Source organism: Mesocricetus auratus, unplaced genomic scaffold, assembly GCF_017639785.1.
Source record: "Mesocricetus auratus isolate SY011 unplaced genomic scaffold, BCM_Maur_2.0 Super-Scaffold_100676, whole genome shotgun sequence".
In the NCBI taxonomy this organism is placed as follows: Eukaryota; Metazoa; Chordata; class Mammalia; order Rodentia; family Cricetidae; genus Mesocricetus; species Mesocricetus auratus.
This window is the reverse complement of record NW_024429266.1, coordinates 53,630,456-53,652,705: the sequence shown is the minus strand read 5'-3', so window position 1 is coordinate 53,652,705 and position 22,250 is coordinate 53,630,456. Positions and strand designations below refer to the sequence as shown.

The window sequence follows — 22,250 nt, the reverse complement described above, 5'->3', positions numbered from 1 at the left end:
ACTATCATAAATAGTTCTAGACATTGCTAAATGGGGGTCAAAACTACCCCAGCTGAAGAGCAACCATGTTAAACTGATCTGCACTAGTATCGCCAAGGGATCCTGCCACCAGGGGGAGCTCTAAGGCAACTTGGGATGGGGCCAGTGAGAGGCTGCCCTCAGGACAACTCACCAGACACTGGCTGCTTGCTCACAGCCATCCAGGTGTTGCTCCCCTTCTTGCGCTTCTCAACCAGGTAGCCCAAGATGTGGGCACTGCCAGGGCCCCGTGGTGCTGCCCATGTCAGAGTGATGCTCTGGCTGGAGGCTGAGAAGATGTCTGGGGCAGAAGGGGGCCCTGGGGGAGCTGAAGGCAGAGGGCGCCAGTCAGCAGAGGTTGAGGCAAGCACCAGTTCATGGGAAGTCACAGTGCTGGAGAAGGCACGGGGGACCTGAGGGGCACAGCCGCACTGTAGGAGTTCCGGTGTTGAGCCAGCTTTCCCTAGGACACCATTCTGGCTTCTCTGAGACAGAGACGATGAAACAGAACATGCTCTCTGACCTTGGAGTCTAGAGCCACTCATGAGATCCTTAACCTCACCCACTGGTAGCTCATTCCAGAACAGGGGCATGTAATAGAGAGAGATGTTGACCAATATGCAGGTTCCAGGGTGTGGGGGTGGCTGTGTATCTTAATTTGAAAGAGCCCTAAAAGGCTACTAAATCCCCAATGAGCTGTCCACTCATGAGTGTCCTCTGTGCTCTAGGAAGGCCTCAAGCCCTCCCCGCCCCCCCAAACACAGCTAGCAACCCCTCAGCCTGCACACTGAGCACCGTAGAGAGGGCAGGGAGTTCTCTATCCAAATGCTATCTCGTCTCTCACCCTTAGGAGCCACCAACACCTCCTCAGACTCCAAGGCATCCCCAGCTCCCTCTGAGGTCACAGTCCGCACTCGGAAGGTATACTTCCTGCCCTGCTCCACGCTGGCATCAGTGAAGCTGGTACTGTCTGGTGGGGGCTCCCCCACCTTCAGCCAAGTGCTCCTTCCAGCCTGCTTCCTCTCCACTACGTAGTGTTGTATGGCCTGGCCCCCATCATCCCTCGGGGGCCGCCAGCGGAGACAGACACCTGCTCTGTGGCAATCCTGCACCTCCAGGGGTCCCTGTGGCGGCTGAGGCTTATCTGAGGAGTCATGGAGAGGAGAAGAAGGAGAAAGAAGTCAGGGAAGCTGGAGGGGGGCATGCCATTAACCCCTCATCAGTGGGTGCATCTGCAAGGGGGTGGACTGCCCAGAGATATGCATGTTTCCTGACATAGACAGAGGCTGGGGTAAGGTGCCAGCTCATGGGGAGATTCCAAACATCTCTTGGTGTCCCTGTTCTCTACCTCCCCAGTCCTGCCCTAGGAGGTGCCATGGAACCTCCAGCCTGTACCTAGTTCCAGTCAATTGCCTGCATGGTTTCCTGCTTAATTCTCTGGTGTTAAAAAAAGAATCAGAGAGGACCAAGCCCTGGGACCCTGGGAATCATGAAGAGTCTAGAGAAGGAGCTAGTCATGAGAACTAACTAAGGGAATGGGCTGAGTCAAAGAGGCCAAGGTCAGACCTCACTAAGAACTTCCTGGTAGAGAAGGAGACAAGATATTGGGCTGGGAAAGGCTTGAGTTGGCTTCATAAAAAAATCTGAGATGGTTCCAGACAAGACACAAATTCAGGGCTTCCACAGAGGTCACAGGGCAGGGAAGGGCTGGGCCTCACCCTGCATGATTAGACTGGCTTCAGTGTGCTGTCTGCCGCCCACGAAAGTGTATCTCTCAGCCTGGGTCCCCTCCACGTGGGTGAGGATCAGTCGGTGCGTGAGTCCATCTTGCTCGAAGATGACCCCATCATGGGCAGTGATCTGGAAGACAAGGATCACCATGGAGACAGCCGCTCCCACGATTCTAATTCGGTCCTAATAGCTGCCACCTGAACTAGATGGTCATCACCACTTGCCACTGCGCCTACTGTCCCCACTAATTCTCCAAAGCGCCCTTTGAGATCAGTGCTGTTATAAGTCCCGTTTTATAGATGAGGAACTTGCCCGAGGTCACAGCAGAGCAGGAATCAGGGGGGCCAGACTTCACTGGCATCACTGTACTGTATCGTTAGATGGGGCACAGAGCTGCTCTGGGAGACTAGAGAGCCCAGCTGGTCAGGATGAGACGGTATATTTGTGCAAGGCCTTCGAGGGTGAGTGGAGTTCATGAGAGACGCATTTGGGCTTGGGGGAGGACAGCAAAGGCTGTGTCAAGGTAGGAGTGAGTCACACATTCATAATGCGTTTATTTGAATACACCACACTCCAGCTGTTTAAACGCCTCCCAGAGTAGAAGTCTTAGTACAATGACAAGTGAAAACTCCTGCCTAGTCTCTTCCTTCTACCTCTCTGCTTCACCATGCTCCTCACCCCTACCCACATTAGTTAGGAAAGAGAAGGTGTGAGGTTTGAGGCGCCAGTACCTTGACTCCGTCCTTGGACCAGGTGCCAGGCCCCAGGTCACTGGTGAGGGCACAGGAAAGTACGGCGGCTTCCCCCAGATGCACCTCTGTATCAACCAGACCCTGAGCGAAGTGGTCCACGGAGCCTGGAGAGACACAAAGTCCCCAAAGCCCAGCCTCTTATTCCCTGGCCTGAACTGAATTCTAGGAGGCCTCATGGTCCTGCCCATAGAGCTCAGCCAGAACCAATGCCCAGCCTCCTGTTTTCTTAGTACCTAGGCTGATGCACAGATGTAAGGTAGATGAAGAACACCTCCCTGCCCCCAAGTCCCACAGATGGGAATTCTGGGTCATAGAGGCAAGCTAATACTCTGGGACTTTGGACAAAGGGTTTCAAGACCTTTGAGTTTCACACAGCTTGGGTACCTTCTGCATGGGGAGGGAAGAGGAGGGGCTGCTCCCTGAATTTGCATGGGGTTCTAGAAAATGGAGACACTAGTCGGGATGAGTTCCCATGCTGAAGGTACAAATGGCATGTGGGCACCCCAGTATCCAGCGACCTTACCCTCTGGCTCCACCCTAAGGAAGCCACCAGCTGGAGTACCTACCTCGGGCCTCCGTAGAAGAGCCGGGGCCAGGCTTGTATCTGGATCTGGGGCTCTGGGTAGCATCTTGTCCCTGGCCACAGACATCTGGCCTGCCATCTTGGGTATCTCTCCTGCTGCCAAGATGCCTGTGGGGATCTGGCCTCCCATCTTCACTCCAGGATTCTCTCAGAGACCCTCTGTCCTCACTGCTAGTCCAATGCCCCAGGCTTCTGGCCCTATGTGTAGCCTCTCTCCTTGCTGATGCAACTTCAGTTCCAAACTGTGTCTGAAATGTGCTTCCACAGGGACCAGGCTTCCTGCCCAACCAGCCAGGGTCTTTTTCTTCCTGCCCCTCATACTTCCTTGAGGCTTCGGATCCTTGGATGGTGCCAGTCTTAGTCTCCCAGGACCCCCACTCCTGGAGGGATCCTCTTCCATCTCCCTGCCCTGTCCCTAGTTGAAAACCTGGCTCCTGGGTTCCTCCTGACACACTTACGAAGTCCCTTCTGCCTGATGCACTGTCTAATTCATCCTGGGGTTCCTGGGGTTTTGAAATGAAACCATGTCCACCCACAGTGGAATTCCTTCTGCCTAGGAAACTTGAGCCCTCGGTCAAGCCAGCCCCGCCCCTTCTAAAACCTGAACTCTCCAAGGAGCATGGAACTTGACATTCACCAGCAACCTCTTGTCCTGTTGCGTATCCCCTGCCCTTAGAGGCTCCTTGCCCCTCCCTGGTTTGCCTGACAATGGCATCATTCTCCTGCAGTGGTCTAGAAGCCCTGAAGCCACCTTGAACCTGGTCTTGCCAGCCTGGAGCCCGAGTGTGGCTCCTGTCTTGCCCACTGCCAGGCCCTGACATTGACTTGGTCTCTCTCCCAGGTGTAGAGCTGCTGTCTATCACCTGGCCTGCCCCTGACAAGCTTCCAGAACTGGTTCCCCTCCTCCTGCCTTTCAGGGGGCCCCCACATCCCTGAGGTGTCACTTCCCCCTGGCCAGCAACTCTACACCGGCCCGTTGTCTCCAGGCCTGATTGACTAGAGTCTGAGTCATTTCCTGACCCCAGAGTGGCTACCCCAGACCCACTGTCACCCCCCACTGTCCCTCTACCACCACGAAGCCTGGAAGTCCCCATGACTCCTGCTTGGTCTACAGATCCTCCCTCCTCGCTGGGAGCCCCACTGTCCCTAGGAGACCCTGGGAAACCAGAATCATCTTTCCATTCCCTGATACCTGATTTCCCCACAGAACCAATAGCCCCCAAGTCTTCAGGAATTCCTGCGAGTCCACAGTTCCCAAGACTGTTCTTGATACTCTGCCCACCTGAAAAGATATGTGGCCCTCCTGGTGTCCCCAGCTTCCCATGGCCCATAGCACTGTCCCTGTGTGCTATGCCACCGTTAGTGTTGGGTATCCCAGCCACCCCAGAGCCCACCCCAAGCCTTGTCTCATCTGCAAGCCCCATTCCTCTGCCCTTCTCTCTGCCTACCTCTGCTGCTGCCTGGCATCCTGACCCAAGACCCGTGGACTCATGTTCTCTCCGTGCCGTCAGTGAGCCTGGCCCTCCTAGCCTCCCTGAACTGTCTGCATAGTGCAGTCTACTCTCTGACCCCATTTTCCCAGGCCCCACTGAGCTTCCCCTATAACCAACTTCATTCTTGAGTTCCATTCGTCCTGTTTCTCCTAAGCCGTCCCTTAAACCTGACTCATTCCACAACAAAATGCCTCCAGAATGTTCTAAGCCACCTTGATAACTGGCTTCGTCCTTTAATGAAATAATTTCAGAAGCTCCTAAGCCATTCTTATGGTCTGCTTTACTCCCTAATTCCCTGGCTTTGTGAGCCTGGATGTCATTCTTATAACCTGCCTCCCTCTCTGACCCCAAAACTCCAGAACACCCACTCTCATTCCCATAATCTACCTTGCGCCCCAATCCCATGGCCCCAGAGCCCCCAGCTGCATTTGTATAACTTGCCTCACCTGCTGGCCCCATGCCTCTGAGGCCTCCTGAGACATTTTTAAATGCTACTTCATCATCTAGCCCTATTCTTCTGGGCCCAAGACCCTTTGACTCTGTTCTCTCAGACCCAAGACCTCTTGACCCCTCTCCATAAGCTGTTCTGTCCTCGGTTCCCCGAGGCTCTGGAATTCCCCATCCATCCCTGTAACTTAAACCGTCAGGTATGTGAGCACAGTGGCCTTCGGAACCAGCCTCACCATGAGGAGATAGTGCCTCAGGGTGCCTGGCTTTGCCCAAATTCCCAGTCCTGGCTCCAGCGGTCCTGACACCAAGGAACCCAGTCCTTTCTCCGTCTCCTTCCTTGTCCCCTCTCCCCAGAGATCCTGGTTCCATGGGTAATGGAACCCCAGTTTCATCTTCAAAGTCTCCTTCTCTAGAGGCCCCCGGGACTCTGAAACCCTCATAACCTCCAGTGTGACCCCAAGAATGTATTCTTCCAGAATCCCCTGGTTCTGCTTCCATGTGTCTGTCCCCAACCTTTCCCACTGTTCCAGAGTCCTCCATACCATCTCCACCCACAGATCCCACTGTCCCAGGACTCCCTGGGTCACTGTCAGAGTAGTGTTCTCCACTGGGACCTGTTTGTCCCTGGCCTTGAAATATGTCCCAGCACGGGGCTTCATGAATGGCCACTCCACAATGGCCACCTGAGCCATTTCTGAGGCTGGCATCTCTCCCAGACACCTTTCCTGTAGTACCACATTGACCTTTGTTTCCAGACCACAGTCCCCCAGACACCCCTGAGTCATGCCTGTAAGTACCCCATTCCCCAGACTCTGTCTCCACAGGTGCCCCACCGGTGGCTCTACAACCAATGCCAAGACCAGACCCCGTTCCTTCTGGCACCCCTGAGCCACCATGATAGGTAACTCCATCCCTAGAACCCATCCCTTCAGAACACCCGAAGCCCTCCTCATACCTAGACTCCACCCACCCGGGACCTCCTAAGCTTCCCTTGTAGTCCATCCCACCTCTGGACCCTTTTTCTCCAGACCTCTCTGACCCATTCCAGAAATCTGCTTCAGATCCTACCACCCCTGGGTCTCCTAATCCTTCCATGTCTCCCAGTGCTCCCCCAGAGCCCTGGACGGCCAGGCCTGGAGATGTAACTAGCCTGTGGTTTCTGGCATCTACCCTTTGACTAGACACTGTTAGTCCAGCTACTTGGGAACCATCCATGGTCCCTTCCTTCCCACTGGATCCCAGCACTCCAGACCCAAAGTGGGCCCCAGTCTTTCTGAGATTGGACCACGTGTCACCCTGAGGACTCGTGTTTTCATGGGTCTCTGTTCTGCCTGGATCCCCTGCTTCCCTCTGCCACACTGTCCGTCTCTGAGGAAACTGAAAACGTCTGGAGCCTTCCTCCGTCCTGCCCAAGGCTCCAGCTGTGCGTTGGCCGTCCCTTCCCTGGAGCTCTTGTAGGCCACCTTTCCAGTCCCTGGGATCTTCTAGGCCTTCAGGGACAGTTTTGTAGCCCCTCCCCACAACCCCATGACCACCTACGCTGTGTAAAGAGCCCTCGGCTTTGGCCTCAGGACTCCTGCACCCCAGAAGTTTCCCGCCTCCAGATAGGGATGATTTCTGGGTGTCACTGCCAGCCAATGTCTGTCCTGGATATCCCCCTGCCTCCCAGTACACCCCAGCGTCTCCATGGCCAGAATCTCCACCTGCTTGAGTCACCCAGCAATCAGGGCCCATGCCTACCTCAGGGTTGCAACTTCTTCCTCTAGGAAACTCAGGGATGCAAGGGCTTCCTGCCGTATTGTGGCCTCTAGTGACGCCAAGGCAGGCCTTACTAGCCCAACCTGCCTCTGTTCCCCTCTCCCTGCTCAGGACACTCCTTCCTTCCATCTCATCCATATGATCACCCCACATTTCTGCCCCTTCCTTTCTCAGTTGAAACCCCTCGGCATCAGACTGGGATGCCCACAGCACCCTTTGCCCTGCCCCAGCTGCCAGGTGAGGGTCGTGGAGTTGTCCCTGGACATGTCTGTCCAGTTCACTGCCACAGCCCTCTCTGGGCTCCCTTCCTTCTCTGTTACTCTCAAGTCTTCCATCCTGAGGGTGGCTGGAGCCAGCCTTCCAACCTCCTGCTGTGCGCCATCTGCTATTCCCACTGTCATCTCTGCCCTGACCTTTTTGTCTCCCTACAAAGCTCACTTCTGATTCTGTGTCCCCTCCCCGGAGATGAGACCTTCCAGGAAGGCTTCCACGACACTCTCCCTCTCTGTGTGGCTGACTGTCCCCGGGAAGAGTGACCCTGCCTTGTTCTTCTTCCAGAAAGCCCTTTTTGTTCTGCCCAGGGCCCCAGGCTGAATTAACTATGTCTTCACCCTGCACCAGGGAACAGCCATGCTTGTCAAAGGCTCCCCTGTCTGGGCCTGCTGTGCGCTGTGCCCCACTAGTCTCCTCGAGGAAGCCCTGCCCTCTGGGTTGCCCTCCCTTGCTGCCGATGTCCCCAGAGGCTTCTGCTTCTGAGGCCAGGGCTTCTGGAGTTTGCAGTCGGTGGTCAGTATCTGTGGTCTGAGGGCCTTTTTCCTTCCCACCTTCGGTAAGGTGTTAATTACACAGAGGTCATTAGCCCATAGAGAGACAAGAGAAAAGACCTTGTTAAATGAGGGCAAGGCAGCTGTCTGACATGGCTGCTTTGCCTAGCTCTCACCCTCCCCAGTGGAGAAGCTGCCCATTGGAGGAAAAATCAAGGCTGTCCTAGCCTTGGTAGATAGCATCCCATCACCTCCTCCCTCAGGCCTGTATCTGCAGGCCACCCCATCCTGCTGCATGAGTCATGCGGTTTTGACACATAAGCTTGTATGTCAGAGTTGTGAACGTATCAAGCTGTTGTGGGTTTTAGAACACCCACTTGTCCTGCTGTCTGCCTCACTTATGCCCAATTCATAGTTTCCTGGGATCGTGTTGTTCCCAGATACCAGTGCTTGAGGGGATTAGGGTATTTCCTGGTCTAGCCCAGGGGCTTCTCATTCACATCAAAATTGAATCACTGCCACAAGTCCTATCCCAAGTCTTGAGGGTCGTCCTGGATCTAATGCCCCAGAGTAACCCTAAGAGATCGAACAGTGTACACATAGCTGGGCTTGGCTAGCCATGAAGAGGCCGTGTTGTGTTAGATCAAGAATTAATCTAAGGAGCCTCCCTCATTCTCTCTGAGTGAGAGAGGCATACAGAAGCAAATGACGAAGCAGAGAAAAACCCCCTGACTGCAGTCTGAGACCTTGTCTTGGTTAAGACCGGGGTGGGGGGTGGGGGCAGGGGTGGGGGATGATTCAGAAGTGCAGCCACTCACCTTCAACCACCAGCCAGGCACTGGAGGTATGGAGTCCAGTGTTCAGCGAATAGAGGCCCATGTCTGAGCAACTGGCCCCCTTCACAACCAGCCGGTGGGTTAGCCCATCAGGGGACACAAATACTTCATATTTGTCGCTGAGCCTCAGTTTTCTGTGCTGGAAATGCCAGGTCGCATTGGGACAAGGATTGGAGAGTATACATTCAAAGACTGCATCACCCTGCTCCTCACAGCGGGCCTCTGCCAGCGGGACCACCACTCTGGGGGGGATGGCTACCATGGAAACAGGAAAGGGAGACATCACTTTGCAGTGTGACCTGGGAAGTCCAAGCTAGGAACTAAGAAACCTAGTTCATGCCAGTTAGCAACAATCTTCCTTTGTCTGGGTTACCCCATCTTCTGTAGCCACCACCAGGTCTTTACTGAATGCATCAGTAACCCCATACACACATAAGATGTGGGGTTGCAATCATATTATGATCACTGGGTGATCTTAAATTCCCTTTTTACAAATGAGGAGACTGAGACTTAAGAAATTTATCGATCTAGGTTATTCACTGATGTAGAGTTATTCACTGGTAATCCCAGCTACTGGGGAGGCTGAGGCAGGAGGACTACAAGCTCATGACCAGCCTGTGGCCTGGAGGCTTTGTGACCAGCCTGGACATCTTTAGAGAGATCCTGTCTCAGAATGAAGAACTGATGTGTTTGCATTTGCCTAGAATGAGCTAGGCCCCAAAATGAAAGCATGACTTGTCCCACCCTGAGATGGCCACTCAAGCCCATGCTCCTCTGCCCACGGCACATTGTTACTCAGCTTTGAAGCCCACCCTAACACCCCAGGCCTGCCGGATGTCCTTTCTTGTTCTTTATGACCTGCACAAAGCTTCCTCCTTGGGCCTCTCCTTGTCCTTCCGAGAGGCTCCTGGCCAGGTGCTCTCTAAATGATGTAGACACAGTTCCTGGTGGGCACAGGCCAGAGTTCAAGGAGGGACATTCCCAGGTGGGGAAGGAACACAAGAAGCAGGAATGGAAGAGACCTGAGCTGCACAGGCTGGAAAGCCAAGGTAGAAATCCTTGCTTGGGAGTTGTGGGGAGGACATTAATCAGAAGGGGTGATGTTATCACAAAAGGCCATGGTTTGGATCTGATTTGAAAATGTTCATGTGGAACAGAAGGTCTGTGGGCAGGAGAATTTCATCTATGCCTGTATCCCTGACTCACTCAGCAGAGTCCAGTCGGGTACCAAAGCAGACATATCTGGATGCGTCCCTCTGTCATCCCAAGTGTCATCCCCCACCATAGCACCAACATGGACCTTCTCCTCTCCTCTATGCAAATCTCTGTGACAAAGAACACTCACTGTTGGCTTCTAGCTGTGTGGAGAAGACCACAGCATCCTCCACCATGACCTGGTAAAGGCCAGCATCCTCAGGCTGCAGGTCCTGGATCAGGAAGTGGTAGCGTTTCCCCAACCGTCTCAGACAGTGCTTGGTCTGGTTATCAAAGCCATAGGGGATCATCTCACCATCCTGAAGCCAGAAAAGGATGGTTCAGGGCCTCCATGTATCCAAAGAGCCTCCTAGCCTAGTCTCACTCTGAACACCAACAACAGTTTTCTCTACCGGCCAAGGTCAAAGACAACATAATCCTATAGCCATGAACGATGTGCGGGCTGTGGGATAAGGGCAGAGAGCAGAGCCTGGATGTGGGTGCATGGGTCATGAGGTAGGTGGAAATGTATGTTCTAAGAACGTCCAGGCCTCCTTCAATGAGTGGGGAAAAATCTATGCAGTTTATGCAGAGACATCTAAGATTGCTGACCCAGATTGTGCTGGGAAGAGAGCTGCTCTGCAGCCCTGTGTGTTAGCTGGAGAGATGATCCTATGGACTGGAACCAGCTCTTTCATTCACCAAGGGGAATGGTCAAAAATGCCTTCAGGGCTGCACAAAACATAGTCCGTTTATACATATGCTCACCCTTGCTAAGCCGTACATAGATTTTCTACCTGCTGAGAATTAACGATAGCTAACACTTATCAGATGCTTGCTGTGTGCCAGGCGCTATTTCAGGTGCTTGAGCCATTATGAAAAATAGAACGAGATCCCTGCCCTGAGGGAACTAAAACCCCACAGGTGAGAAAGACAACTGATAAGCACCATAAATAAGTGATTTGTATACTGATAACAGAATTAAAAGAATGAAGTGGTTTAGGAGGGTAAGAGAGTCAGAAGCACCAAGGAGGAGCTGGGAGCACAGGGGGATGAGGGACTAACCACACGGACGTCAGAGGTGAGCGTGCTTGGCACAGGGGCGGCTACAGCAAAGGAACGGGGACAAAGAGCAGTAACAGAGCATCAAGGAAGAAGAGAGACAGATGGGAGGAGCCAGGCTGCAGGACAGACAAACAGGCACAGTGTCATTTGGGCATTGCAGTATTCTGAGGTAGCTCTTCGGATCCCCCACTTCATCGATGAGGAGGCTGAGGCTCAGGAAAGATGTCTAGTCTGAGGCGATGGAGCCAGGGTGAGTTTTGGCTGCAGAAGGAGTGCATGCTTTCCAGACCCCAATCCCACATACCCATCTGGCCTCATGTGGTTGGCATACGTTCAGAACTCTGATCTTACCCAGATCTGCAGTAGATGCTATACAGAGAGACTGGCCTGGCTCAAGGAGAGGTAAGAGGTGTCTGGAGACTGCCCAACACGGAGTGTGACCTAACTCTAACCAGGAACCCCATGGGTTAGTGCTTATCCCCTAGGTGTTCTAGATGGCTCCGTGGGATCCATTACTTCCCCCCCCCAGGACCCACAGCCCCATCAGGTCCTCCAGCCTCACCTTGTACAGGTAAATCTTGCTCTCAAGGTCCTTGAGATCCAGCTCCAGGTCAAATGTGGCCACTCCTTCCTTGGTGACCCTGACGTGTCTCAAGTTGGTAATGGCGTTGACATACTAGAGGGCAGACAAACCCATGAGAGGGATCCCAAAGCAGTTTCTTTGGGGCACTCCAAATCTTTGCAGGATCTGGTCTCAGCCCTAGCCCACAACGACCCTGAAGAGCAGGACTGTATGAGTTCTCAAGTGAGGATGCTTAAACCCTAACTGAAGAATATTCAAAGATAAAGCCATGTGAGGGAGAAAACCGAGAGGGCTCTGAGTGTCCATCTACCTGTTGCACCTGCTGACAAACATTAGGTGGGCATCTTTAGGAAAAGCTGTGTGCTGGCCCCATGTTGAAACAGGCAAGAGTGTTTGAAAGGAAAGCTGAGGCCTAGCTGGGAGGCTGGAGAAGTCGCCTTCCAATGCTACTTTCAGAATAGTGAAAACAAGTCGTTTACCCAACCCAGAAGGAAAAAGCAGACTTAGGTCAAGTTAGACACAAGAAGGAACTTCCTGTGTAGTTTATACAATGCTGGAATTGGGCTGGAGGGATAGCTCAGCTATTAAAGGTTAGGCTCACCACCAAAAATATAAGATGCTAGGATCCCCAAGAAACAAGGCCCCAAGTCTGACAATAATAATGATGACAATGATGACAAGGGGCATTCATTAGACCCTTACTATGTGTTAGGCACTAGGCACATTCTCTTATTTGTAGCAAAGTAGATTTTGCTACAAACCCTGTTATACATATGAGGAAGACACCGAAGCTCTAACTTTTCTGAAGTCTAGAGTTCAGTAAGTACCAGGCCCCGGTATCGAACCCCAGAGCAAGTATAGAAGTCTGGATTCTTAGCAGAACCTCTCAGTGGGGCTAGATGGAGGTAGAACATCTACCATACTGGGTTTTCCAAAGACAGCTCCGGTTGTGTGAGATCCCTCCAGGCCTCGTGCTCCAGGTAGGGGGTGGGAGCAGGGTCAGAATACCTGTGCCATTCTGTCCTCCCGCTCCTTCTTCATCTCCTGCAGCTTGCGCAGCATGCCCCGGAAGTCGACGATGCCGTACTGCATACAGATCTTCTCGTAGTCCTTCCGGTCCGCCGTCATGAGCAGCTGCCACACCTGTTCAGGCTCCATCTTTTTTTCAGGGACTGGAGGTGGGGTCCTGGGGGTCAAGGCTGGTAGGTCAGAGGCCAGAGGAATCCCCGGTACGGACCAGCTGACCCTGGCAACCTGGGTGGCCTAGGGAAGCTGTCCTATGCGTGCTTGAAGAGCAGGCATGGGGGGGGTGTAATCTCAGGGGCGGGGCATGAGCTCAAGTGGGAGGTCCTAGACAAGCCATACCCTGCGGCTTGGGCTCCTAGGAAACTCTGGGCTCCTAAAAACTGGCAGTGTTGATTTTGGAGTAGGTGGGCGTGAGGTTAGCACTGAATTGTTCTGTTGCTTTAACACATATTTTAAAATCACTGCTCAAGTGATTTTTCAAATGGGACTGAGGGGAAAGAAGACTGACTCAGGGGTACAGAGCTTTACAGTGGCGGATCCAGGATGCCCAGTTCTGTGTTCTTTGGTGCCCCCTTCTACTGGTGGCGGTCGGGCTGCTTCCTTTTATCAGGGGTGGAGGGCGAGCCCAGTTTGTTTATGGAAGGAGTTGAGGTGGGTACCATGAGGGCTTCCAAAATCCTCCAGACAGTCCCAGACCCACCTCTTTTTTAGCATCTTCCGAAAATTCGTTAGCTCTTTCCTGAGGTCTAGAAAATGAGAAATAAGTCTTGAATCCCAGGTAGGGTCTGAAGCAAGGCTATATGGTCCAGGGCTGATCCAAGTTCTTATTTTTCTATTTATCAGCAATGCCCACAAGGTGTGCATGGTTGTAACAGATGGGGAGTAACATGCAAAGGCCACAGAGAGGTGTTCTGACCAATCTACATACCCTCCTGAGGTTCCTTTTGCCTTTTTCGGTTCTTCCGAAAACCCACTGGACCATCCAAGGAGGAGAGGAGAGAGGCGGTGAGCACAGACAGGGAGAGAGGCAAAACACTTGGATGGTCCCTCTGGGAAATAGGCCAGGCCCCAGAACCCTGGCCTCCCATCTGTTCTATCATTTGCTGCGCAGCAAACATCCCAGCAAAAGGGAGAGGTGAGGGTGGGGTTCTTCCATGAGCTTTGATACCTCAAAGCTTTACCATGAACACCATTGCACAGGGGTGACACTCACTCACATGTCTGCAGGGAAGTGGCAGGGGTAAGGGAAGTGGCCACTGGCAGCCACAGCAAGCTCGAGGGCATCCAAAGAGCATCTGAGAGTTGCCAGTTCAGATGATGGGACCCGAACTGCCACATACATCAGACTCGGCTTTCTGACTATTCCCTCAGTCATTCGTCATCCTCTTCTTCATCTGCTTCCACTGGAGAGTCTAGGGAAACTCAATACACACTTTCCTCTTGCGAGTAACAGCTACACGTGACATAGTTCTAGCCAATGACTTGTACAAAAAAACTCCTGGTTATTTGAGTTTTGAGTTTTTGCTTCCTCGATGAGAGAGGCGGGTGTACTTGGGCCTCCCCTTTCCCTCTCTTCTTGCTTGAGTGTGGATTAAGTTTGGATCTGCAGTGGCCAGTCAGCCTGCTGAGGGCGGCAGAGAGTGTGACAAGAAGAGCTTGCTCTCCTGTGACAGCCAGGGCTGTAGAATGAGCCCTGGACTTTAATCTCAGAATTCCTTACTATGTGAAGCAATCCCATATCTTTATTTCTAGGACTTCTCTTAGGACTTTCTGGTACTTAGAGACAAGATGAACATCACCAGCTTACTTGAGAGACTAAGTTTGCTTCCTCGAGAGGTGTTAATTATTACAAACCAAAAACATAAGGATCTTCAAACAGCATGCAAGCAAACAATAACAAAAGCAAAAAATGTCTGAGATAGGATTTAGTCTTTGTGTTACCTATTTGTCCCCTCTGATGGAAACCTATACAAATATCTCTGTAGAGTGGGAAAATTGAGACCCAGGAGGGAAAAAAGTGACTTAGCAGAAGCTGCAGGACTAGAAACCAGCACCTGGCCCCATGCAGAGCAAGGCATGGCTGAAGGTGAGCCTTCTTAGGCTCACTGGGTGCCACTGGATGCAGCCAGGGCTCCTGCACTGGGGAAACAGCAGCAGCACAGCTTCTGGGTCCTCCCTCTCCTCCCGCCACCCTGTGGTTCCTCTGAGGGTATTCTCTGGAGAAAACTGAGGCCCTGCTCCCTGATGGGCTCACGGGACAAGCCCACCTTCAATGACAGTGAGCCTCACTGAGCACGTGGCTTCTCCGTAGGCATTCACTGCAGTGCAGAGGTACAGATCTGAGTCCTCTCCTGTCAGCTTGTTGATCTGTGGAGAGGCCAAGGTCAGGGGAACAGTGCTAACACTCCATTCCTCCAGGCACTACACACGGTTGTGTGTTGGAAGTATGAAGATGTACAGACATGGCCTCTTTTCCCGTGAAGCTCACAGTCTTTGTCACAAGATGTAGACACCAGAACAAATGGAAAGGCCAGATGGTGGATGCTCTTGCCATTGGAGGCAATGTGGGTCACAGAAAGAGCTTGCTCTGGGGGTCAGATGAACCTGGCACTGGAGACGATCTCTGCCATGCATTGCTAGCTATGGCACCTTGGGCAAGTTACCTGACCTCTATGAATTTTAATTTCTTAGCTTGTAAGATGGGGATAATAATATCTCAAAAAGCAGTGAATGATTAGGATTAACTCATGTCCTCTGTGATAGATGTTTGGTTCAGGGTCTGACACTTATGAGTGTTTCATGGCTAGTGTCTACAATGTTACTAATATTAACCCATGGCTAGTGTCTACAATGTTACTAATATTAACCCTAATTGATTGAGAGGGCAGATACTGCTTGTCTGGTGACAAAATGGATACGTTCTAGTACACCTCCTATACGCTGAAAATAGTATCAATTGAAAATGTATTTAGTACAGCTAGCCTTGCTTACCTTAGCAAATTTTGCCCTAGCTTTGCTTACCTTCATGTGAGTTAGCACTTCCATGAGCCTGTGTTGGGCAAAATGATTAAGCCCTTTTTATAAAATGGGGTTAAATGCCTCATGTAATTCGGTGAACACATATGCTATAGAATACAGTTAGCCTCTGACTGATGGAGGCTGCAGGTTGCTGCCGTTGCTCAAAGTAAGTGGCTCGAACCTAGATATTTCTAACTCTTGAGAAGATCAAACTGAAAAATTAAAACCTCAGTGTGTGGTTTCTGCTCAATGCACATCGCTTTTCTATCAAAAATGCAAGTGAAACAATGATAAGTCAAGGGCTGTCTGAATTCAGTTTAAAGTGGGACAATTTACATGAACTTTTAATCTCTGTAACTATTTAGAGTATTACTGTAATTATGTTATTCCATACGTGAGGAAATACAGGCAGAGAGAGGCAAGTAGCCAGCTTTCCAAAGCTAAGATGATGAGGCCAAGGACTGTGTGAGCAGTGGTTTCAGCATCACCTGGCTCAGGAGACCTTGAACCATGGGTTGGAGTTGAATAGACCCAATCGTGGAACCATCTTTACCTCCCCCTGGGAACTGGATGCCCTTAAGAATTTAAGGAACTGTAGAAGCTCATGGACTCCAGACTAACAACTGGGGAACCTTCATGGAACAGAACTAGGCCCTCTGAATGTGGATGACAGTTGTGTGGCTTGGTCTGTTGGGGAGGGGGTCCTGACAATGGGACCAGGACTTATCTTTGGTGCATGAACTGGCTTTTTGGAACCCATTCCTTGTGGAGGGATACCTTGTTCTCCCTGATACTGAGAGAGTCGGGAGGGGCTTGGTCCTACCTCAACTTGGTATCCCAGATTTCATTGACTCCCCAAGGGAGGTCTTACCCCTCTGAAGAATTGATGGGAGTGGCATGGGGGAGGTGGGGGGCAGGAAGAGGGGGCGGGGGACCTGTGGTTGGTATATAAAATGAAAAAATTAAGTAAAAAAGAAAAGAACTTAAGGGACTAAGAAGAGACCCATGAACCCTGGGTAGCAATGGTTGTGGCACTCACCTGCAGCACATGCTCCATGCTGCCAGGAGCAGAGGAGATCTGGTACTTGCTGGAGTCGCTGAGGTCTCCTTTGGTGCTCTGCCAGTGCACTTCGGGTCTGGGCTCCCCACAGACCACTGCCCGAAAGATGGCATTTTTCCCTGTGGCCGGAAGAAGCAACGTGGGGGGGGGTAGAGTGGCAACAGATGTTTAGATTTACACTGACATCTTCCTCCCTGTTGTAGGCATCCCAGCTCCCTATTCCAAAAGAAGTACCCGACTTGGATCCCCTTGACTTGGGACTCATAATGCCAAGCAGAAGTTTCCGGGTACCCAGAGGCAGTGCCATCCTGACATCCACCATGTAGAGGCCTGGTGTCCCCAAGAGAAAGATGTGACTGTGTGGTCTGTGGTCGGGGAGGTAAGCTGCTGGAGTGGGAGATGGATTTCTTTGAGAGCGGGTGTGTCAGGAAGCTAAGGACTCTCCCAAACCAAGGAAGTGTGTGATAATTTGTGAGTTTGGTTCCTCCCATCTAAGAGGATGGGCAAGAGAGACTTGGAAAGTCATGGCTGGTACTCAAAGGAGCTGGTCCCGAGACATAGGACTCCAGCCTCAGAAAAGACCCACAGTGCCATGCAGGGCAAGATGGTGTGGGAAACCCTTCACCATCACAGCCTGGCTACCTCCTGCCAGGGACATCTCAGCAGAAGGATCTGAAGGTCCCAGGGCCCTTCCTGTGTCTTATGACCTTGTTTCAGATCTAGGAAAGTAAAATACTGTTCCATTATTTTTCTTATACCGAATGTTAACTAAAATTTATGGCGGGATCATTGCCGGGGAAGGAACACCACATCTCTGGGTGCTCCTGTGTGTGGCCTTTTAAAATGGCACACCTGAGCCTAGCCTGTGAGCCACTAGACATGTGGCTCTTTAGGGCGAGCTTGGAAGACAAGGTGTTTGTGTGTGTGTGTGTGTGTGTGTGTGTGTGTGTGTGTGTGTGTAGAGATCAGAGGTCAAGTGTCTTCCTTGTTCACATTCCATTTTTTAAATGTTTTTTCTTCACTTTTATGTGCATGGGTGTTTTGCCTTCATGTATGTGTGAGCAACACTTGTATGTGATGCCCTCAGAGTCCAGAAAAGGGCATTGGATACCCTGGAACTGGAGTTAAGCTATGAGCTGCCATGTGGGTGCTGAGAATCAGACCTTAGTCCTCTAAGAGCTGGTAGTCTTAACTGCTGAGCCATCTCTCCAGCCTTCCCATCTAATTTTTTGAGACAGGACCTTAAGACCTGAAACTCATCATTTGGCCAGATTAACTGTCCAACAAGTCCCTGGAATCCTGCTAACTCTTCCTCCCCAATGTGAGGATTACAGGCACACTTGTGTGTACCCATGTCAAGTTTTGTGTTTTGTTTTGCTTTTGCTTGTTTTGTTGTTGTTTTGTATTTGTATTTTGGTTTTTTCCAGACAAGGTTTCTCTGTGTAACTGCCCCAGCTGTGCTGGAACTCACTTTGTAGACCAGGCTGACCTCAAAAAACAAAAAAAAAGATCTGCCTGCCTCTGCCTCCCAAGTTCTGGGACTAAAGGCATGTGCCATCACCTAGTTTAGTGTCCAGTTTTTTATGTGGGTACTAGGAATCCAGAATTAGGTCCTCATGCTTGCATAGCAGACACTTTGCTGACAGCCATCCTCTCCACACTGGCTAAGAGATGTTTAAATAGCCTCTTCTTATCAAAGATTTGAGGCAGAGAGAGGAGAGAAAAGAACCTAGGCTCCTGCCTCCCTGTTTAGCATCAACCAGCACTTGCCCCCCTACATAGTGAGCACTCGCTTCATTGCCTTTCCCCACAGTATCCTCGGCTCCTGTCCCTCCCAGGGATCCAGGCAGACATCACTTGAACATAGGTAATGAACACAGGAATAGAAAGGTTAGGTGTCCAAGCTTTTTGAGGACTGGGAGAGCAGAAGCCATGACTCCCTCAGCAGAATCCACTAGGATCTCACCTTCTGGTAGAGCCTGGGTGACAGGCTTCTGCTTGAAATCTGGTGTGCTGCAGCCTTCGGGGATCTCATCCACCAGCTGCCAGATGCTCACCCCAGGGATGGAGGACTTCTTAGCAGGCTTTCCTGGAGAGCATAGGAGGAGTACATCTTGATCTCCCTCCCATTCAACCAAGGAATCAGGTCCCTCATTTCTCTAGCCATCGAGGCAGGCTTGTCCTGCCCACCTGCTGTCTGTAAAGGATGACTTTAAGCTTTCTGGTGGGGATCTGGTGGTTCTCCTCTGTGTGTTCTCAGAAGACTCTGGGTGTGTCACTAGAGAAAAACCAGTTAAAAAGGGCAGGGAAAGCCCCTCTTTAGGTAGAAGTTCAGTCCATATGGAGGCTCAGTCAAGCAAAGCAAACTTTAAAGTCCTCACTGAAAGAGCAGAGATGATGCATTCCCAAAGAGCTCTCTGCTAGATCTCCTCCCTACTTTCTATCCATGTGAGGGGCAACAGAGAGGGGTGGAGGGCCAGCTAGCTCTCTTACCTGCCATAGTTCCAGCTTCTTCTTGCTCTTCTGAGGGTGGAGACTGATCTCCTGAGGGTAGCAGATGAATGGCTTATCAGAGTTAGTGTCAGCCCACCTCTCCCACACCACCAGGATCTAAGATGGATGTTGGGGGCAAATGATGCTCCTAAGAACTTGTCTAAACTCCCCCAAGTGAAAATTATTAGTTTCCTGTCATCCCCTAGAACAGCTTCACTAGACCAATTCCAAGGGAAATTTCCAGGGAAAAAGTAGGTGCTGCCCAGTTCCTGAGGAAAGAAAACCATGGTGTCAGGACTGTACTGAGGGCCTGGTCTCCTGGTGACCCAGGCTCTTCACCAGTCAGAGGATAAAACCAAACTCATTCAGGAGACTTAATCAGAAGCAGTGACCTCTCAACTTTGGAATGCAAATTCCCCAGCAATATCTTGGATTTTCTTCTGGAGACTGGGAACCTTGTACCTCCATCTTAAAATCTCAAGGTCTGTAGTGTTGACACCCTAATTTAGTAACCCTGAAGCTTTTCTCTCCCCAAACCAATGAGATCACCAGAAACCCACCCTCTTCCCTCTGAACTGCAACATCAGATGAACAGGAGCATGTCCCCTCCTTCCAAGCGTGCCCACCATCCTCTTCCCCTCAGTCTCCTTTAACTGAACCCATATGGTCTGCACCCATAGGAGAAAGAGCAGGGTTGGCTCTGGGAAAGGATGAGAACTATGAATGAGTTAAAGGGAGACTTGTAAGAATCTTCCAGCAAGCTACCACCTGGGAGGCTGATGCATGGCCAAATGGTTCCTTTTGGGGGAATGTGCTTCCTGTACTTCCCAAAGAACCCAGCCATCACTATAGAATCACACATGACAGAGCAAATCCCATACTCTAACTGCTATGGTTTCTGGCACAACTGCCCACTCACTGGTACTTCTGGCCCCCTCTGCAGCCTAGTCATGGCCCCGCTGTGTGCAGGAATGCCACAGTGTGCCAACCGCATTCTGGAGAGGTCATAAGCACCACAGGAGTCATAGCCGCTGTGCTCAAAGAAGTCACAAGGGTGGACAGGAGAGGGGACAACTTGGACAATCAGGCTCAGCTGGCTACACCAGTGTGGGGAGGTACCCCAAGATTTCCATTCCTCCCTCCCTCAGGTCAATATCTGATAAAGGGAATCACTGGCACCCAGCCACACTGGAGGTTGAGTTTGACCCAGCATCCTTATCACCATCACCATTAGCTCTAGTAGACTGCGTGGCTATTTGTCATGTGTCAAGGATAACCCAGATACCAGCCTCTTACCTTTGCTTCCTGAAGACTCAGTTAAGAAGCAAAGAAGTAGGAGTCTGAGGTGCTCAAGGATCCAGTGCCATGCAACTTCAGGAATGATCTAGAAGTACAAACTCAATGACTAATGAGTGAGAGGTGTGTTTGGCTAGAGAACAGAGGGATGTAGACTTATTTAAAGAGGATGGGAAAGGGGATTAATTCCTTCCTTCATGATTCATTTCCACATTTGGGGAGACTCCCTACTATTAATGCACTATTTCAGCCTATCACAACTAGACACTGAGTTGGGTGCCAGGCTGTGCCCCCCTCATCTCTTCCTAGTTCTTGCCTGCTGCCCCAGAACCTGTTCCCTTCTGCCAGCCTAGGTCTCTGCTACCTCCATTTTCTCAATAGAAAGGAAGAACCAAATACAGTTCCTTTCAACTACTTTGGACTTGAGGTTGCTACTCTGAGCTGCCAGTATGATTTTTAGCTTAGTTGTCATATTACATTCTCCACCAGGCAGTGCCTGGAAAATCAGAGCCAGGAAAGAGCCACTCAGGCCTAACTCGCTGAAATTCCCTCCTCCAGGGATACCAGGGTCCCCTAAGAGGTGTTAGAAATGCACTCCAGCCTGTGGTCAGCCAGCCAGATATCCATGGGGCACGTCTGATGACCACTGTCTGCTCTTTCCTGCACAGGAAAGCTAGGGCACAACCCAGCGTCTCCCTCCTTGCCCTTCCCAGACCATGTGGACAGCCAGGTACAGGTACACAGTGTGCACTCACCTGAAGGGCCCACCAGCCTCCAGCCTCCTCACTCTCCTTCCTCCCTCTTTGCAGCTGCTGCCGGCTGCCAGGGACTCTGAGCTGTCTGGCGGTGGACAGGCAGAGCAGGAACAGATGTAGGTCATGGCAGGCGCCTTGCTGCTCTTTCGGCCCCTCCCACTCACCCCATCTCCTCCTTCTCTGGCCCAGGCTTGGCAGGGCAAGGCCCCCAGGGCTAAAGGACCAGCTTGGGAGGAGGCCAGAGATGGAGGGGTCCTGTGGCATCTACTGGTCCAGCTGATGTTTTGCAGAGTCTTAAGCTCTTTACCAGGTCAGCCGAGGGTACATTTGCTCCACGATGCCTCATGTATCTGATCCCTTTGAGCGGGGGCGTTTTCATCATGCTCGGCCTCCAATTTTCAGTTAAGCCCATCCCATGGGACCCCTGGTGCAGTAAGTCACACTGGTACATAAAGCCACTGTCCTTTTGATACTTGTATCCCATTGTGGTACCAAACAGTCAACAAACTTTGAGAGTGAGTCACAAGACCCAGAGAGACTGAAGCATGGAACCCGAGGGCTTCCCTCCAGGCTCAGTACTGTTAGGCCCTGGGTATACAAGTTGAAGCAAACACTGGGTCTTCCCCTCATGAAGTCTACTAGGACAGAAAGATGTTGACCAGCCAGTTTCACACTGTGGTCTCTGGAGAGCAAGCCTGTGGGTAGAAATCTGGGAAAGGGCAGCTGCAGCTGAGTTTGGACAGGTAAGGTCTAGAAGTCTCTGTAGGATTCTGACTTCTCTGGAAGACTCTAGAGTGATGACAGAATCCAACCTGAGTTTTAAAAGTGCTTACCCTGGCTGCATGGAGGGGGAACTGGAGGAAGATGGAAGATAGATGCAGAGTCTAGTTCCCAGGAAGGCAGTCCCGGAGCCTCCAAGCATCCCAGCTTATGGTAGAGGCTGGAAGAGAGGCTATGGACATGGCCTACCAGGAAACCGTTAGTACTTCAGATGTCTCTGCTGCACTCAGGGAGGTGATGCCCTCTTCTCTGAGGCCTAGGGACGGCCATGAATTGGTTTTCACTACAGACTAACATCTATCTCCCATGTTTTATTTTTTTAAAGATTATTTATTTATTATGAATATAACATCCTGCCTCCATGTATGTCTGCACATACCAGAAGAGGGCGCCAGGCCTCATTTCAGATGGTTGTGAGCCACCATGTGGTTGCTGGGAATTGAACTCAGGACCTCTGGAAGAGCAGTCCGTGCTCTTAACCTCTGAGCATCTCTCCAGCCCTTTCTTCTTCTTCTTCTTCTTCTTCTTCTTCTTCTTCTTCTTCTTCTTCTTCTTCTTCTTCTTCTTCTTCTTCTTCTTCTTCTTCTTCTTCTTC

General features: G+C 51.3%; 1 protein-coding gene across 5 annotated transcripts in view; it reads right to left on the bottom strand.

The window, feature by feature from the left end:
* The window catches only part of Igfn1 (immunoglobulin like and fibronectin type III domain containing 1), a 30,778-nt gene extending 8,756 nt beyond the window's left edge, over positions 1 to 22,022 (bottom strand). For 2 of the 5 annotated variants that reach the window (XM_040737267.1, XM_040737268.1), the window contains exons 1-17: positions 20,876 to 22,022; positions 20,121 to 20,208; positions 18,825 to 18,875; positions 18,298 to 18,420; positions 16,311 to 16,450; positions 14,521 to 14,620; positions 13,182 to 13,226; positions 12,954 to 12,999; positions 12,236 to 12,413; positions 11,207 to 11,320; positions 9,731 to 9,899; positions 8,368 to 8,640; positions 3,068 to 7,609; positions 2,481 to 2,605; positions 1,737 to 1,878; positions 863 to 1,162; positions 173 to 346 (exon numbers count right to left, since the gene is read on the bottom strand). In XM_040737267.1, the coding sequence (XP_040593201.1) occupies positions 173 to 346; positions 863 to 1,162; positions 1,737 to 1,878; positions 2,481 to 2,605; positions 3,068 to 7,609; positions 8,368 to 8,640; positions 9,731 to 9,899; positions 11,207 to 11,320; positions 12,236 to 12,413; positions 12,954 to 12,999; positions 13,182 to 13,226; positions 14,521 to 14,620; positions 16,311 to 16,450; positions 18,298 to 18,420; positions 18,825 to 18,875; positions 20,121 to 20,208; positions 20,876 to 21,139 (6,874 nt within the window). In that variant the 5' untranslated portion in view covers positions 21,140 to 22,022. Of the gene's footprint in view, positions 1 to 172; positions 347 to 862; positions 1,163 to 1,736; positions 1,879 to 2,480; positions 2,606 to 3,067; positions 7,610 to 8,367; positions 8,641 to 9,730; positions 9,900 to 11,206; positions 11,321 to 12,235; positions 12,414 to 12,953; positions 13,000 to 13,181; positions 13,227 to 13,470; positions 14,494 to 14,520; positions 14,621 to 16,310; positions 16,451 to 18,297; positions 18,421 to 18,824; positions 18,876 to 20,120; positions 20,209 to 20,875 lie in introns of those variants that run through there. The other 3 variants (XR_005873651.1, XM_040737270.1, XM_040737269.1) reach the window with 3 other exon arrangements.
* Positions 22,023 to 22,250: the final 228 nt, after the last annotated feature.